The 14,784-nt window shown below is 41.2% G+C and overlaps 1 protein-coding gene across 7 annotated transcripts in view; it reads right to left on the bottom strand.

Moving 5' to 3' along the window:
* LOC124111293 (rho GTPase-activating protein 39-like) overlaps positions 1 to 14,784 on the bottom strand; it is a 212,975-nt gene that overhangs the window by 26,173 nt on the left and 172,018 nt on the right. For 6 of the 7 annotated variants that reach the window (XM_046470952.2, XM_046470951.2, XM_046470949.2 and 3 more), the window contains one exon: positions 1,404 to 2,625. In XM_046470952.2, coding sequence (XP_046326908.1) covers positions 1,404 to 2,625 — 1,222 coding nt within the window. Of the gene's footprint in view, positions 1 to 1,403; positions 2,626 to 5,838; positions 5,955 to 14,784 lie in introns of those variants that run through there. The other variant, XM_046470953.2, reaches the window with a different exon arrangement.

Raw genomic sequence — 14,784 nt, 5'->3', positions numbered from 1 at the left:
GGATTACCAGTTTTCTTTCAAAATCTAGTTACTGGTTTTTATATATACTACTCAAAAGGAGTTTTCATATGACTGTAGTTAATCCGTCATGACAGGACAGGTGTTCTTTAACTTTAACTTCTTTTGAGTAGTATATAGGACTGAAACACAGTTGAGGTCCATCAACATTTTGTCAGCCCTTTCAGACAGATATTCTGTGCGTGTGACCAAACAATACCTGCAGCTGATAATTAGTGAATCATCAACAAGGACCTCTGTCCATAAACCTAAATACATGATGTGTGATCTTGGGAAGAGCTGACCATTCCTTGTTTCATCCCCAAAATGCCGAGCACAAGGCAGGGTACCAACAAGTTCCATCTTCTAACAGTAACATTTAACCAATGTAGAAATATTTTCCTCTATTGAGACAACATTTTGGGCAGTATATGGTTAATCAAAACTATAAACATGTACTCTATAAATGCAGAACAGTATACAACCTGGCTATTGAGTGAGTGAGTGAGTGAGTATGGTTTTACGCTGCTTTAAGCAATAGTCCAGCAATATCACGGCGGGGGACACCAGAAATGGGCTTCACACATTGTACCCATGTCGGTAAATCGAACCTGGGTCTCTGGCTTGACGAGCGAATGCTTTAACCACTAGGCTACCCGACCGTCCCCCGGGAAATTGAGGAATACATAAACTGCCACTGCCAGTATGAGCAAGTGAGTGAGAATCATCTGGACACTATTTCATTGCATGTCACCTTAATGTGGGAAAAAAGTTATGCAGGTTGTAGATGTTTACCGCTTTGGTGATAACCATTTGTAAGAAGACGTTAGCCCCTTCCCCAAGGATGACATGAGTGAGTTTGGTTTTACGCCACTTTGAGCAATATTCCAGCAATATCACGGTGGGGAACACCAGAAATGGGCTTCACACATTGTACCCATGTCGGGATTCGAACCCGGGTCTTCGGCGTGACGAGCGAACGCTTTAACCACTAGGCTACCTGACCGCCCCTAAGGATGACATGAACTTACTACGCTGAGAGTGTTGACGTCCATATCATCTGCAGAGGGGTGCTAACCAACTTGTACCATGTGGGCCATGATACACTTTACGCGACAATACAAAACTGTGAACTGAAGCTTGCCCCCCTCTCAGTCTGAACTGAATTGTTCCAACCTCAGCACATTGGGCATGCAGGGTTGTTACGAAAGTTAACCTGCTGAAACAATGGACATAACACATCATGCTGACCATGGATCATAACTGACATGAATCTGGGATTTGATACCCACGATTAGTAGATCCTGACATGTCTAAGGCCCGTAACTCTTACTTGCATTGCCTTGGTTGGCTGGATCTCATCAGCAAACAAATCATAAAACATTTAAAAATAAAAAATATCCTACCTTCATAGTCCTGTATCTGAGGTCTGTTCTGTGCATTGTATTTGTAGACACTTTGATCGTAGATGCTCGGTGGCGGGTAGTCCTTAAGGATTGTGGGGTGAATACTTGGTACGTTGGCGTAATCCGGTTCTTGATCTGGCTCTGAGTTGGTCACTGTGATTGACCTCTGAGACAATTGACTATTTGACCGATCATGCATAATATCTGGATCCGTGCTCCGACCCGATCCTTTCGACGAAACACTGTCTTGCACAGAAACAGCACTATCTTGTAAATTCCGCAACGACCCAGCTGATGATTGGGTATCTGACATGTTGCGTAGGGAACCCTGCGAAGACTGGCTATCAGACAGTTCCCGATTTCGGGACGAATGAGATGTCTGACTGTCAGTCCTGTCGTGCCAGAGATAATGACCTCGGTTAGAAGAATGGGACGTATCGCTGTCCGATCGTTCGTGTCGATGATACATGTAATTTTCTGGGTAGTCTGTGTACGACTGGGAGGTCTGAATTCCCATACTAGAATACATGCTAGGATCTTGTGGGTATGGTAAATCATACCCCCCTTGACCCTCGACATTTATTTTCTTATAAGCTGTGTTACCATCTCTTTTCGATATGCCAATATAGGCAGGGTTGGTTCGAGGGAAACGTAGTTTAGGTTTTTGTGGAATGGGGCTGATGTTTCCTTGCTGGTTCACAATATCCTGACTGAACGCCAAATATTCGTCTTTTCCACGGAGATCGGGACTATAGAGACGTTCATGTCCGCTCAGCACATCCTGAGCATAGTTATCTGCTCGCACGTAACTCACCGATGTTGGGTAGCCTTCCATGGACTGTTCTGGAAAACTTCTCTGCCGTGGGTGATGAGCATGTTGCTGAAGATTAATGTTATCATCCTGCACCCCTACACCCATATCATGCCGACGACAGCTCCCACCACGGCTTGGCACGTTACTGTCACTCGGTGTTTTGTGTAGTGACCTTGACCTCTGAGGGCGAGGTGAGTCAATGATTGTCCTTGGTGGCATTTCGAAGGAATCGCGTCGCACCACACTTGGCTGAACAACAGACACTGGAGCACTGTAACTGCTCTGGCTCACCGATGATGACTGACTTCCTCGGCGACGTGCACGGTCGCCATTAACTTGTTGGTCCGAGTTGTCTTGGCGACTGGAACTGCTCTGCGAAGATGTGGAGTCCTGTCGATGAAAGCGTTGCTGAAATTACAACACACCACAGTTATTATAAAAACAAACAAAAACAGACACAAAACATACCTCCATGTTGACAAGCCTCCCTAGCCCCCAAAATGCTATCCCCTTGGCATGTCAGTACTAAAATGGAAGTATTTCAGCTGTACAAAGGTTTATCATAAATAACAGAGTGACGAATTTCAAAAGCCTCTTATCATACAGGTTTCACAAGCCCAACAAAGAAATATTGCAGCACTCATCTTTCACAGCCATTTCTGCATTGAAATTCTAAAGTAAGTCAAATATCCATCATTGCTTCAAAGATCACAATCCTATCACATTTATAAGACTTAAATCAAATGGCAATTATGGTTTTGTCTAAGTGTGAAAAACAACAAGGGAAAGTGGACATGTAATATTTCCCGTTGTCAAAAGAATATTTATTATTGTTATACAATGAGGAAATTCATAGTCATGATTATTGTTGTTATTGCCTGGCCATATCAGTGAATGCAATATGTGCAATATTTACAAGAAGGAAATATATAACACATTTACAGTAATACACACTATGATACAACATGCAATGATCGTATCACATGGTTTCCTCAATGAAGTATGTGATACAGGATTTAGTGAGCTATTTTCCTCACCACAATCTCCACATAAGAGAAAAGAACTATAAAGTCACTTCTCCCTGTCAGGAAACAGGAAAATTTTAAAATACTTTACGTTGTTTCAGGATAATTTTCTCAATTGTTTGGACTTAAATTCTGTAAAATCAGTATGAAGATTTGCAATGGACACCTCTACATGTGACAAGAGCAACACACATGACAAAAAAATAACTCTTCTAGTAATGAACTAACATGGCAGTCTTTGACTTTAGCCACTCAGTCCGAGGTCTAGGAAAATGTCTTTTGGTCTAGTAACGTTTGCTAATAGGTCCATACATTAATATTCTTATTAAACATATTCTATTGTCAAAAAGACAAGCCACATGAACATCCGGGATAGAATAGGTCTTCAGCAACCCATGCTTGCAGTAAAAGGCGACTACAAGCATTGATACACGCAATTGGGATACGATGACATGCATCAACCAAGTCAGTGAGCCTGACCACCCGATCCCGTTGGTCACCTGTTACGAAAAGCATGGGTTTCTGAAGACCAATTCTAACGAGGAATCTTCACCGGACTTTACATCAAAGTAAACTAAGTTCGGTTAATCCATTCACGATCACTTTGTCACTACCACTAAACTCATGTTATTAGTTTTACTTACTAACACCATGGTCTTTGTGTTCAACTATCCATAGAAAATACAAGTAAATCTGAACAGCGAATTGGCTCTAAGACAACTGACAACAGTTGTTTGTTTCTAATCTTTTTGATAATCCCCAACAAGTTGGTCTTACTTAAAAGCAGAAGGTATTTAGATACCACAAAATGCAGGATTAAACCTAGCAAATGTAAGCCATTTTGTAATACTACAGATGTCTGATGTTAAAACATCCATTCAGTATGGTAGATGACATTAACGTATTATTCATGAACAATCGTCGGTGATAAGTGACAAATTTGTATTGAGTGACTGAGTTTACCATTGACCCGAGACAAATGACTCAAAATTTGCATGAATGCTCTAACAACTGCACAAACAAAGTCCTCAATCCAAGTTCATCTGTAACATCAATCAATGATTTGTACAAAACCATTTGGATTTGAGTGAGTGAGTATGGTTTTACGACGCTTTTAGCCATATTCCAGCAATATCATGGCGAAGGACACCAGAAATGGGCTTCACACATTGTATCCATGTCGGGAATTGAACCCGGGTCTTCGGCGTGACGAGCGAATGCTTTAACCACTAGGCTACCCGACCTCCCCCAAACCATTTGGAGAAATTGGGCAGAATGAATATATAATCAAGAGGACAAAGTCATCGATATCTTCCGCAGAGGTAAATACTTGTCGTGAATACATCACTAGTTATATAGATTGCATGTCAAATGTAAGGGTCTCAGTATCAAAAGGAGCCAGTCACCACTAGACCTATCCTTGTGCCAAGTTTGGTGAAGAAATATTGTACAGTATTCAAGATTTGCTCCAGAAACGACATCTTGCTATGGATGGACACATGGAAGGTAGGAGTTCATTTTCATACCCCCTGCAAAACTTGTTGATCAGATCACTGGTATTATTCAAACTATTTGTATTTGAATAAATAGTCATGAATTAAACATAAAACATCCCATGTAATGATATTTATGAAAAATTTGTCGACTTATTTTCTAAAGAGCTTAGTGGGAATAGCTTATGATCCCGTGGTTGTCTGATTTAACAAATAGATTTTGTTTTATTTTGTTTGTAAATAACACAACACTCCTCAATATTCCAGTTATATAATGGCGGTCTGCAAATACTCGAATCTGGACCAGACAATCCAGTGATTGACATCATAAACATTGATCGACACAATTGGGATATGATGACATGCATGAACCAGCGGTAGAAACTAACATTTTTAGCCTGCAAGTCCTCATTATGATAACATATAGCAAAAGCCTTAAAAATGGCAACTTTCTACTAGTCCTTATGATACCTTAACTAATGGGCAGTTTGGCAAGGACTACAGGACTAGTGCAAATTTCTAATGCTGCATGAACCAAGTCACGGAGCCTGACCACCAGATTCCATTAATCGCCTAACAACTAGCGGGGGTGGTCGGGTAGCCTAGTGGTTAAAGCGTTCGCTCGTCACGCCGAAGACCCGGGTTCGATTCCCGACATGGGTACAATGTGTGAAGCCCATTTCTGGAGTCCCCCGCCGTGATATTGCTGGAATATTGCTAAAAGTGGCGTAAAACCGTACTCACTCACTCACTCACTAACAACTAGCATGGGTATCGGAAGACCAATTCTAACCAGGATCTTTAGGGGATTAAACGTTTACTTTGAACACTGATTGATACACTACACACTTGCCATAAATACCTGTAAACCACACTGAAGTAATTCAATGTCATTTCCAGCACAAATATCCATGGTGATATCACACAATATGTCTCCTCAACAACCCTGCCTTTGGCAAGATTAACATGAAACTCTGCAAGCCAAGATTCCAGTTGTGATAATGTTTAAAGCGTACACAACATCTGTTTTATGACATTGTAAACTTGAGATAACACCATTATCCTAAAAATAAAATAAAACAAAGTTAAATCCAGTTTCCTACCTTTAGTGGAGGAAAACAAAATATCCTCATTGTTGGAATGAACTGCAGTGTTCCTGGAGGGTATTACAATAGGACAGCGTTGGGTCTTCGCTTAACAATATAAGGAAGCAGGTCTTTCCCTGGCTGTCTCAATGTGATTTAATCTGAGGTCAGATGTTAGAGGCTAACTGTTGACACGTCATCCATATTAAGTGTAACTGTTTTTAGCAAGGGAAACTTCCATGTCTGTTTTTATCATGTAGAAGAGAAAGTAGGATATGGGACTTGTTCAGTCGATCGGTAGTGTCAAATGGGAAGGTTAAAAACTTGGAAATATTGGTCTGAACACTATCAAACAACTAGTCTTTATATTTTCTTACACTTTCAAGTTTGGGACCTCTCAGACAGTCCAATACACAAATATAGCAAAAATGAGTGAAAAAGGCAAAATATTAGAACTTTAAATCAAATTTTAATGTGAGAAAGTAGGTGACCCAGGATGAATATTTATGTCGATGTCACTCTGTTATAAATATAGGTTGGACTTTTCTCGGGTAAACCCGTAGAGGAGTTATTCCATCAGAACGCCCGGGGAAGCTGGCATTCCAGCTTAAGTATGCCGGGGTAAGCGGGCATTCCGTGAAATTTAACGTTTTATAAACTAGCCTCTTGATGTGAATACAAAAGTGAATCTGTAACCTCACATATCGTGTTACGTAACCCCGTAAAGTTTGATAACCCACTGTTCCCCCCACCACAAGTCTTGACGGAGAATGTAAGCAGCCCTGGGGGAGTGGGGAGTGGGGAGATTGGGTCGGGCCTTTGCCCCTCCCCTATTTCCCTCCTTCCTGGGCTTACATTCTCCATTCCCCATCAAGACCTCGTGGGGAGACCCGTGAAGATCATGGGTACAATAGGTCTTCAGCAACCCATGCTTGATGTAAAAGGCAACTAACAGGATCGGGTGGTCAGGCTCGCTGATTTAGTGGAACCATGTCATTGATCCCAATTGCGTGGATCGATGCTCATGATATCAATCACTGGATTGTCTGGTCCAGACTCAATTATTTACAGACCACCGTCATATAGCTGCAATACTGCTGAGTCCGGTGTTAAAAAAAACAACCAACCAACCTCGTGGGGAGTTTATATCCACAACAAAGTTTTTAGGAAATCTCCTAGGAGAATCAGCTTGCGTCAAAGGCTTGCTCATGTTCAAACATTAGAAAAGACTTCCTTAAAACATCTAGAATCAGCCTTTCGGACACATTTTATCCAAAGTCCCAAACATACAATTGTTGAAATGAACGAAGCTTAGAGCGTATCTAATAATGTTGAGAGCAATTTCTAAGCGTCTTCTCAATTTTTTAAATAGCAGACCTGTGGGCCGAAAATGAACCTTATCCTACCTATTCCCTTATAGTATTGTATTGATAGATGTGTAATGATATGCTGCTAAACTAGTGGAGCTAGAACCTCAAAGTGGCTTAATTTAACTACAAGCGTCTCAAATGAGGTGAGATGAAATTAGGTTTAACTTAGCGACGTTCATGTATGTGTGTGTGTGTGTGGCTGCTTGTACTAGTCAGGACTGATGCCGATTTATAGTACTAGCTTACTGAGATACCTTGCCACAGTTTAACATGAATATCCCACTCAGACACATTATACTCACTCTGACCCGACCAGTCCTTGTTTTAGCCTCTTAATGCTGAGCGCCAGACAGGGTAACAACAAGTACCATCTTTAAATGTCTTTTGGTATGATGCAGCCAGGGATCGAACCCTGGACCTTCCGCTCTCAGGACAGACGCTCTACCACTAGACCACGGAGGCGGTTATCGTCTCAGATGAGATCTATTTACCTACAGTTCTTATATATAACATTTCCTGGTAGTATTGTTTTGGAATGTTGTTTAACTGTACAAAACATTACAGACATCTCATGGCTGCTTGTATACAAAAACAAGAGCCATCAAGAGTTAACAGATCCTCCATTCCTCTCACCACTTCAACCCCTGTTTAATGCAATTGTCACTACCATGTTTGGATGAAATATGTTTTACTGTTTTGAAGTTATGCTTCGGAAACGAATACGGATGGTCACAGAGACCAGATGATGGCTATATCCCCATAAACTATATGCCAGGAGAATGATATCTAAGCTGGGATCAGATAAACAAGTGTTCAAGTACATAGCCTTTGCCATGAGCCATGCTATCGGGGTTTGAGGACACTCAATCAGCAGGATCACATGTTGGTGAGGTGAGGTGAATTTGGTTTTGACATGGTGTTGAAAGTGATGTGCATGGGTGCATTTGTGCTTGTCCTAACGCTGGTTGTATAATACTAGGCCACTTAGAACCTGACACCCCACTCAGACAGCAGACTGACTCCAAGCCGACCAGTCCTTGTTTTATCTCCCTAATGCCAGGAAGGGAAACAACAAGTACCATTTTAATTTGTTTTTGGGTAGTTCACACAGAGACACACACTCACTGACAGAAGGACGGACGGACGGACAGCCATACAGACAGACAGACAGACAGACAAACAGCCAGACAGGCAGACAGGCACTTTTAACCACACCATGTTTAAAACATTATCGCTTAAAAACTTAATCTTGTTATGTTTTGTTCATCAATCCCATGGTATGGTGAAAGATCTGTAGCCCATTACCTAACACATAAATGCCTTGACGTATTCAATGTGAAAATAGGTCAGTTTAGTATGATGTGTTGTGCCAGCAGGAACACTGCCCGGACTGCGTGTGTATGACTCACAGGACAAAAGTCAGCACTATACCCTACATTTAAAGTGATGACAATAGATTAAAATAGAACTTGAAACTGACCCTTCTCTTTCAATAATGTATACACTTACATCATGTTTCAACAATGTACTTACACAAAGTCCTAAACATGTTTATCTAAATACAAACCCTCATCACTTTTTGTTGTGAGTATTTGATGTTAATACTAGACCAAAATGATGAGATTTAAACTCAAGATCAGCAGATCCTGGCATGCCAAAGGGAAGCAACTATGCACAGTAAGAAGAGATTGAGGTCAATATAGTTCAGACCCCTAGTTCTGTCAGTGTATTAACAATGAATACAAATTCAAAACTTTACCATATTTTGAATCTTTTAAAAAAAATTGTCTTTTTTTTAAAACACAAACGATTATACCTGGTTGACAATTTATTAACATTTACAATACCAGAACACATGGTATTCAACATTTCATAAATTAAAGTAAACTGTAACAAAAGTTCATTCTTTTTGATTAACAAAGGTTCCACAGTGTCAGCATATCCATTTCAAAGTTATAATAGGGTCGCATATATATCAGATGCATATATTGACACTGTACATATATTTCACCAAGCTGTCACCTGTCACTTTGCGACCTTGGCCTACTCTTCAGATGTGTCATTGCAAGGCTAGGTACACCTGGTGCACTTTCATGCCAACAGTCCTCTAGATAGGCACCATTATCAAAGGGGTGAAACTGTATCCTAAGTAGACAAACACTGGCAGGGTAACTGGCCAGCCAGGTCAAGCATGGTCATAACACAGTTTTAATAAATCAGCCGTTATGATGGCCCTAGATCTATTCTGCCCTTGTATTCATTACAGAGGCAAGTATGAAGTACTGGGGACCTTATATGTCCTGTAGTCCATCATAGAGACAAGCATGGACTACAGGGGACCTTTTATGTTCTGTAGTCCATCATAGAGACAAGCATGGAGTACTGGGGACCTTATCTGTCCTGTAGTCCATCATAGAGACAAGCATGGAGTACTGGGGACCTTATCTGTCCTGTAGTCCATCATAGAGACAAGCATGGAGTACTGGGGACCTTATCTACCCTGTAGTCCATCATAGAGACAAGCATGGAGTACTGGGGACCTTGCCTGTCCTGTAGTCCATAATAGAGACAAGCATGGAGTACTGAGGACCTTATCTGTCCTGTAGTCCATCATAGAGACAAGCATGGAGTACTGGGGACCTTATCTGTCCTGTAGTCCATCATAGAGACAAGCATGGAGTACTGGGGACCTTATCTGTCCTGTAGTCCATAATAGAGACAAGTATGGAGTACTGGGGACCTTATCTGTCCTGTAGTCCATCATAGAGACAAGCATGGAGTACTGGGGACCTTATCTGTCCTGTAGTTCATCATAGAGACAAGCATGGAGTACTGGGGACCTTATCTGTCCTGTAGTCCATCAAAGAGACAAGCATGGAGTGCTGGGGACCTTATCCCAAACATCAACTCCTGTCTGACAGCTTAACTAGCTGGTTAAACAAGTCAATACTGAGAGCCCTGTTTTGGTTGGTGAAGAATTACCTGTGCCTACAACATGATGTGGGCGAAAAGCCAACGTCAAACAAAGCCCCAAATACAGTCCTGGACGATCAGTGAATGACCATGAGCCAAATGCACAGCATATTGTGGGAAACCTCATGGCACAGTTTTGTCCATTCATAAGCTAAACAATAGCCATGTTTGCAGGGGATGTGAAAAACTTTCAAGGTTCTTATATTAACTGTATAAATACACCACTTGAACTGCTAATTGATCTGGCAAACAATGGCTCCTAGTCAAGTAGAGTTAAGTTGCTTGGTGGCTTTGATCTGTTGCAGTTCGTCAAGAGTCAGTCGAATAGGGTGTGTGGTAAATAAACAAAACATTTTCCTTTAAAACAAAATGAAAATTTATATGAATGGCAAACAGTTCTTATTGATATTGTTTTAGTTTTAAGTCTTGTTTGTTTGTAATATTTACAAATTTAGTTTAAAAAATAATGACCATTCTTTCTCATTGTCCACAAGACACATCTAAATCAGACATAATGGTCAACTCAAATCCAGTGAGCTAAACAGTTTACAAACTGTAGTTTGGTTTGTTTTGTTTTGTTTTGTTTTGTTTTGTTTTGTTTTGTTTTGTTTTGTTTTGTTTTGTTTTGTTTCTCATTGTCCACAAGACACATCTAAATCAGACATAATGGTCAACTCAAATCCAGTGAGCTAAACAGTTTACAAACTGTAGTTTGTTTTGTTTTGTTTTGTTTTGTTTTGTTTTGTTTTGTTTTGTTTTGTTTTGTTTTGTTTTGTTTTGTTTTGTTTTGTTTTGTTTTGTTTTGTTTTGTTTTGTTTATGCATCTCTGTTTCAACCTTGATAACTTTACGGGACCAGGGTGCAACCTACTTTTGTCTGGTGCAACTAGGTTTTCCTGTCAACAAGCACCTGGTGCAAGTTTAATCAAGCTCCGTAAATGGAGCCCTGAGGTGTTGGAAGTGGGGCAATCTCATTAAAATCAGACCTCAGTTCTCGCTACCGCTAAACAAAGATCTGAGGATATCCCTTTAGGGGTCACGTCAGAACGACCTTTCATCCGACCAATCAGAGCATCGCTTACCAGATTATGAAAGTGATAGTCGGAATGTGATTTCTGATCATGCAGCCTCGAAAATTTTAACTCCGAACGATAGTTACGGGTTTGACGACTGTATCCATACAATCTAGACCATTTATTAGCCATTCCAGAATGTTCTTTTGTTCAGGTTTCAAATTTGTAATCGAGAATGTGTCAAAAAATGTTTCGAAGCGTAGTCGCCAATTTGAAATTAGTGCCGTAAAGCATGAGAAAGCTGCCTTCTGATTGGTAATTCCATTGGTCAGTCAAAGTTCGCGCAAGGTCGGTCTGACGTGACCCGTAACTGGATGTCCTCAGATCTTTGTTTAGCGGTAGCGAGAACTAAGATCTGATTTTAATGAGATTGGAAGTGGGGTTTCCTGGGTTGTGTCAGTATCTCCCCACATGCCAGTGCAGAGAACCAGGAAACAGAAATCAGGACAGAATTAGTACACAAGTCAATCTTAAAAATCAATACAAACCCGTTAAGACGGAAATGAGGCAAACATGCTGAGTGTTTAAGGAGGCAAAAGCTGAAAAATGCCATTGATTAAGTCATCCATCTTCACCACTGGAATCATGATGCTGCTTCATGACTACTATGTGTAGAGATCCTTCCAGAGACCCCTACTATTGCAGAAGTTGCTGCATCCATATGTGGATATATTGAGAGTACGCCCTAACTGCAATAGAAACTAACAGTTTTAGTCCACAGGCAAATTTTTACTAGTCCTTAGGATACCCTAAATATTGGGCTGTTTGGTAAGGACTACAGTGCCAGTTTCCAACACTGCCCGGCCTCATTGCCATGCGGTTGTTTCAATAAACATGTCCTTCCTGAAGGTACATATGGCTGAACTGATCATCAACAAACATGTCCTTCCTGAAGGTACATAGGGCTGAACAGATCATCAATAAACATGTCCTTCCTGAAGGTACATAGGGCTGAACTGATCATCAATAAACATGTCCTTCCTGAAGGTACATAGGGCTAAACTGATCATCAATAAACATGTCCTTCCTGAAGGTACATAGGGCTGAACTGATCATCAATAAACATGTCCTTCCTGAAGGTACATAGGGCTAAACTGATCATCAATAAACATGTCCTTCCTGAAGGTACATAGGGCGGAACTGATCATCAACAAACATGTCCTTCCTGAAGGTACATAGGGCTGAACTGATCATCAACAAACATGTCCTTCCTGAAGGTACATAGGGCGGAACTGATCATCAATAAACATGTCCTTCCTGAAGGTACAGAGGGCTAAACTGATAATCAATAAACATGTCCTTCCTGAAGGTACATAGGGCGGAACTGATCATCAATAAACATGTCCTTCCTGAAGGTACATAGGGCTGAACTGATCATCAATAAACATGTCCTTCCTGAAGGTACATAGGGGGGAACTGATCATCAATAAACATGTCCTTCCTGAAGGTACAGAGGGCTAAACTGATAATCAATAAACATGTCCTTCCTGAAGGTACATAGGGCGGAACTGATCATCAATAAACATGTCCTTCCTGAAGGTACAGAGGGCTGAACTGATCATCAATAAACATGTCCTTCCTGAAGGTACATAGGGCTGAACTGATCATCAATAAACATGTCCTTCCTGAAGGTACAGAGGGCTGAACTGATCATCAATAAACATGTCCTTCCTGAAGGTACAGAGGGCTGAACTGATCATCAATAAACATGTCCTTCCTGAAGGTACAAAGGTGGGAACTGATCATCAATAAACATGTCCTTCCTGAAGGTACATAGGGCTGAACTGATCATCAATAAACATGTCCTTCCTGAAGGTACAGAGGGCTGAACTGATCATCAATAAACATGTCCTTCCTGAAGGTACATATGGCTGTGTGAACTGATCATCAATAAACTCAAAATTCTGCTTGTCAAAGGAATTCATTTTCACCTTGACAGAAGGATATGTATCTCTGCTAATATCCATCTCTGAATTCAATGTGATGGCTGCACGTGTCATCCAGACTAGTAATTGATATTATGAACAATGGTCCACTCAACTGGAGAACAATGGCACACAATCAATCAAGTGGCTGATTCTGACCACCCGAGCCATTAAGTCGACAAGGTTTAGTCAACAAGCATGGTTGCTAGGGACCAATCCAAACCTGGAAATGGCTGACATTTACATTGTAAACAATACTTTATTCATTTCTGTTACAGTGACTAATATAAGTATCAAGCCTTTAAGTTGGTTTATTACTATCACAATACTATTGCAACAGTGTGGGGTACTTTTGTAATCCAATCACAACAGTGAAAATAGCCCCAATAGTCAATAGAGTTTCAGTGCTTTAGACCACAAGGCCACCAAGGGTTGCAACTCTGTACAGTGAGTTTCAGTGCTTTAGACTACAAGGCCACCAAGGGATGCAACTCTGTACAGTGAGTTTCAGTGCTTTAGACCACAAGGCCACCAAGGGTTGCTACTCTGTACAGTGAGTTTCGGTGCTTTAGACTACAAGGCCACCAAGGGATGCAACCCTGTAAAGTGAGTTTCAGTGCTTTAGACCACAAGGCCACCAAGGGATGCAACTGTGTACAGTGAGTTTCAGTGCTTTAGACCACAAGGCCACCAAGGGTTGCTACTCTGTACAGTGAGTTTCGGTGCTTTAGACTACAAGGCCACCAAGGGATGCAACCCTGTAAAGTGAGTTTCAGTGCTTTAGACTACAAGGCCACCAAGGGATGCAACTCTGTACAGTGAGTTTCAGTGCTTTAGACCACAAGGCCACCAAGGGTTGCTACTCTGTACAGTGAGTTTCAGTGCTTTAGACCACAAGGCCACCAAGGGATGTAACCCTGTAAAGTGAGTTTCAGTGCTTTCAACCACAATGTCACCAAAGGGAAGCAACTCTGTACAGTGCTTCAGACCCCTGGACATCTGCAGGTAGCAGGCACTAGGGGACAGGCTGGTAACTTCCTTGACATAAAACAGGTGCCCTGGGGTTATGCTTTCATGCATGAATATGCAATATAATCAGAGAGGGCAAATATTGAAAGAGACACATGGTTCAGGAAAATGAACATAGAGGAAGATGACACCATGTGTGTTTATGGGGGGTGGGGACAGGGAACAGATGGATGGGAGGGGGAGGGGGAAGGGGGGAGGACAAGGATGCTGTGAGTATGCATCTGTGACTGTTGTTTCCTTGTCAGGTTTCCTACCTTTTTCAGTTCTTTTGACATCAGAGAAAATACATGCTTTCATGAGGATATTGAAACAAGAGTGAATCCCTGAACTTCCTGATTTAAAGATCAAAATGATCTGCAGGCCAACAGCAATAAATGTACGCAGTTTGTGACAACAGTACAAACAGAAGTCATCAGAGATACTGAGTGACACCAAATGCACACTTTCTAATTCCAATAAAGTTCATTCTAAATATTATCCCTCACAATTGTTGAGTTGTTAAACTATATTACTGGGACAGCAGTGTTTGAAATTTTGTGGGGTTGTGGTGACCTTGAGATGAGCTTAGTAAATCTACCGTCATCTTCCCGAGGCA

Source organism: Haliotis rufescens, unplaced genomic scaffold, assembly GCF_023055435.1.
Source record: "Haliotis rufescens isolate VD_foot unplaced genomic scaffold, xgHalRufe1.0.p SCAF_6, whole genome shotgun sequence".
NCBI classification, from domain to species: Eukaryota; Metazoa; Mollusca; class Gastropoda; order Lepetellida; family Haliotidae; genus Haliotis; species Haliotis rufescens.
Note: the sequence above shows the minus strand (reverse complement) of the source record. Positions and strands in the feature narration are given on the sequence as shown.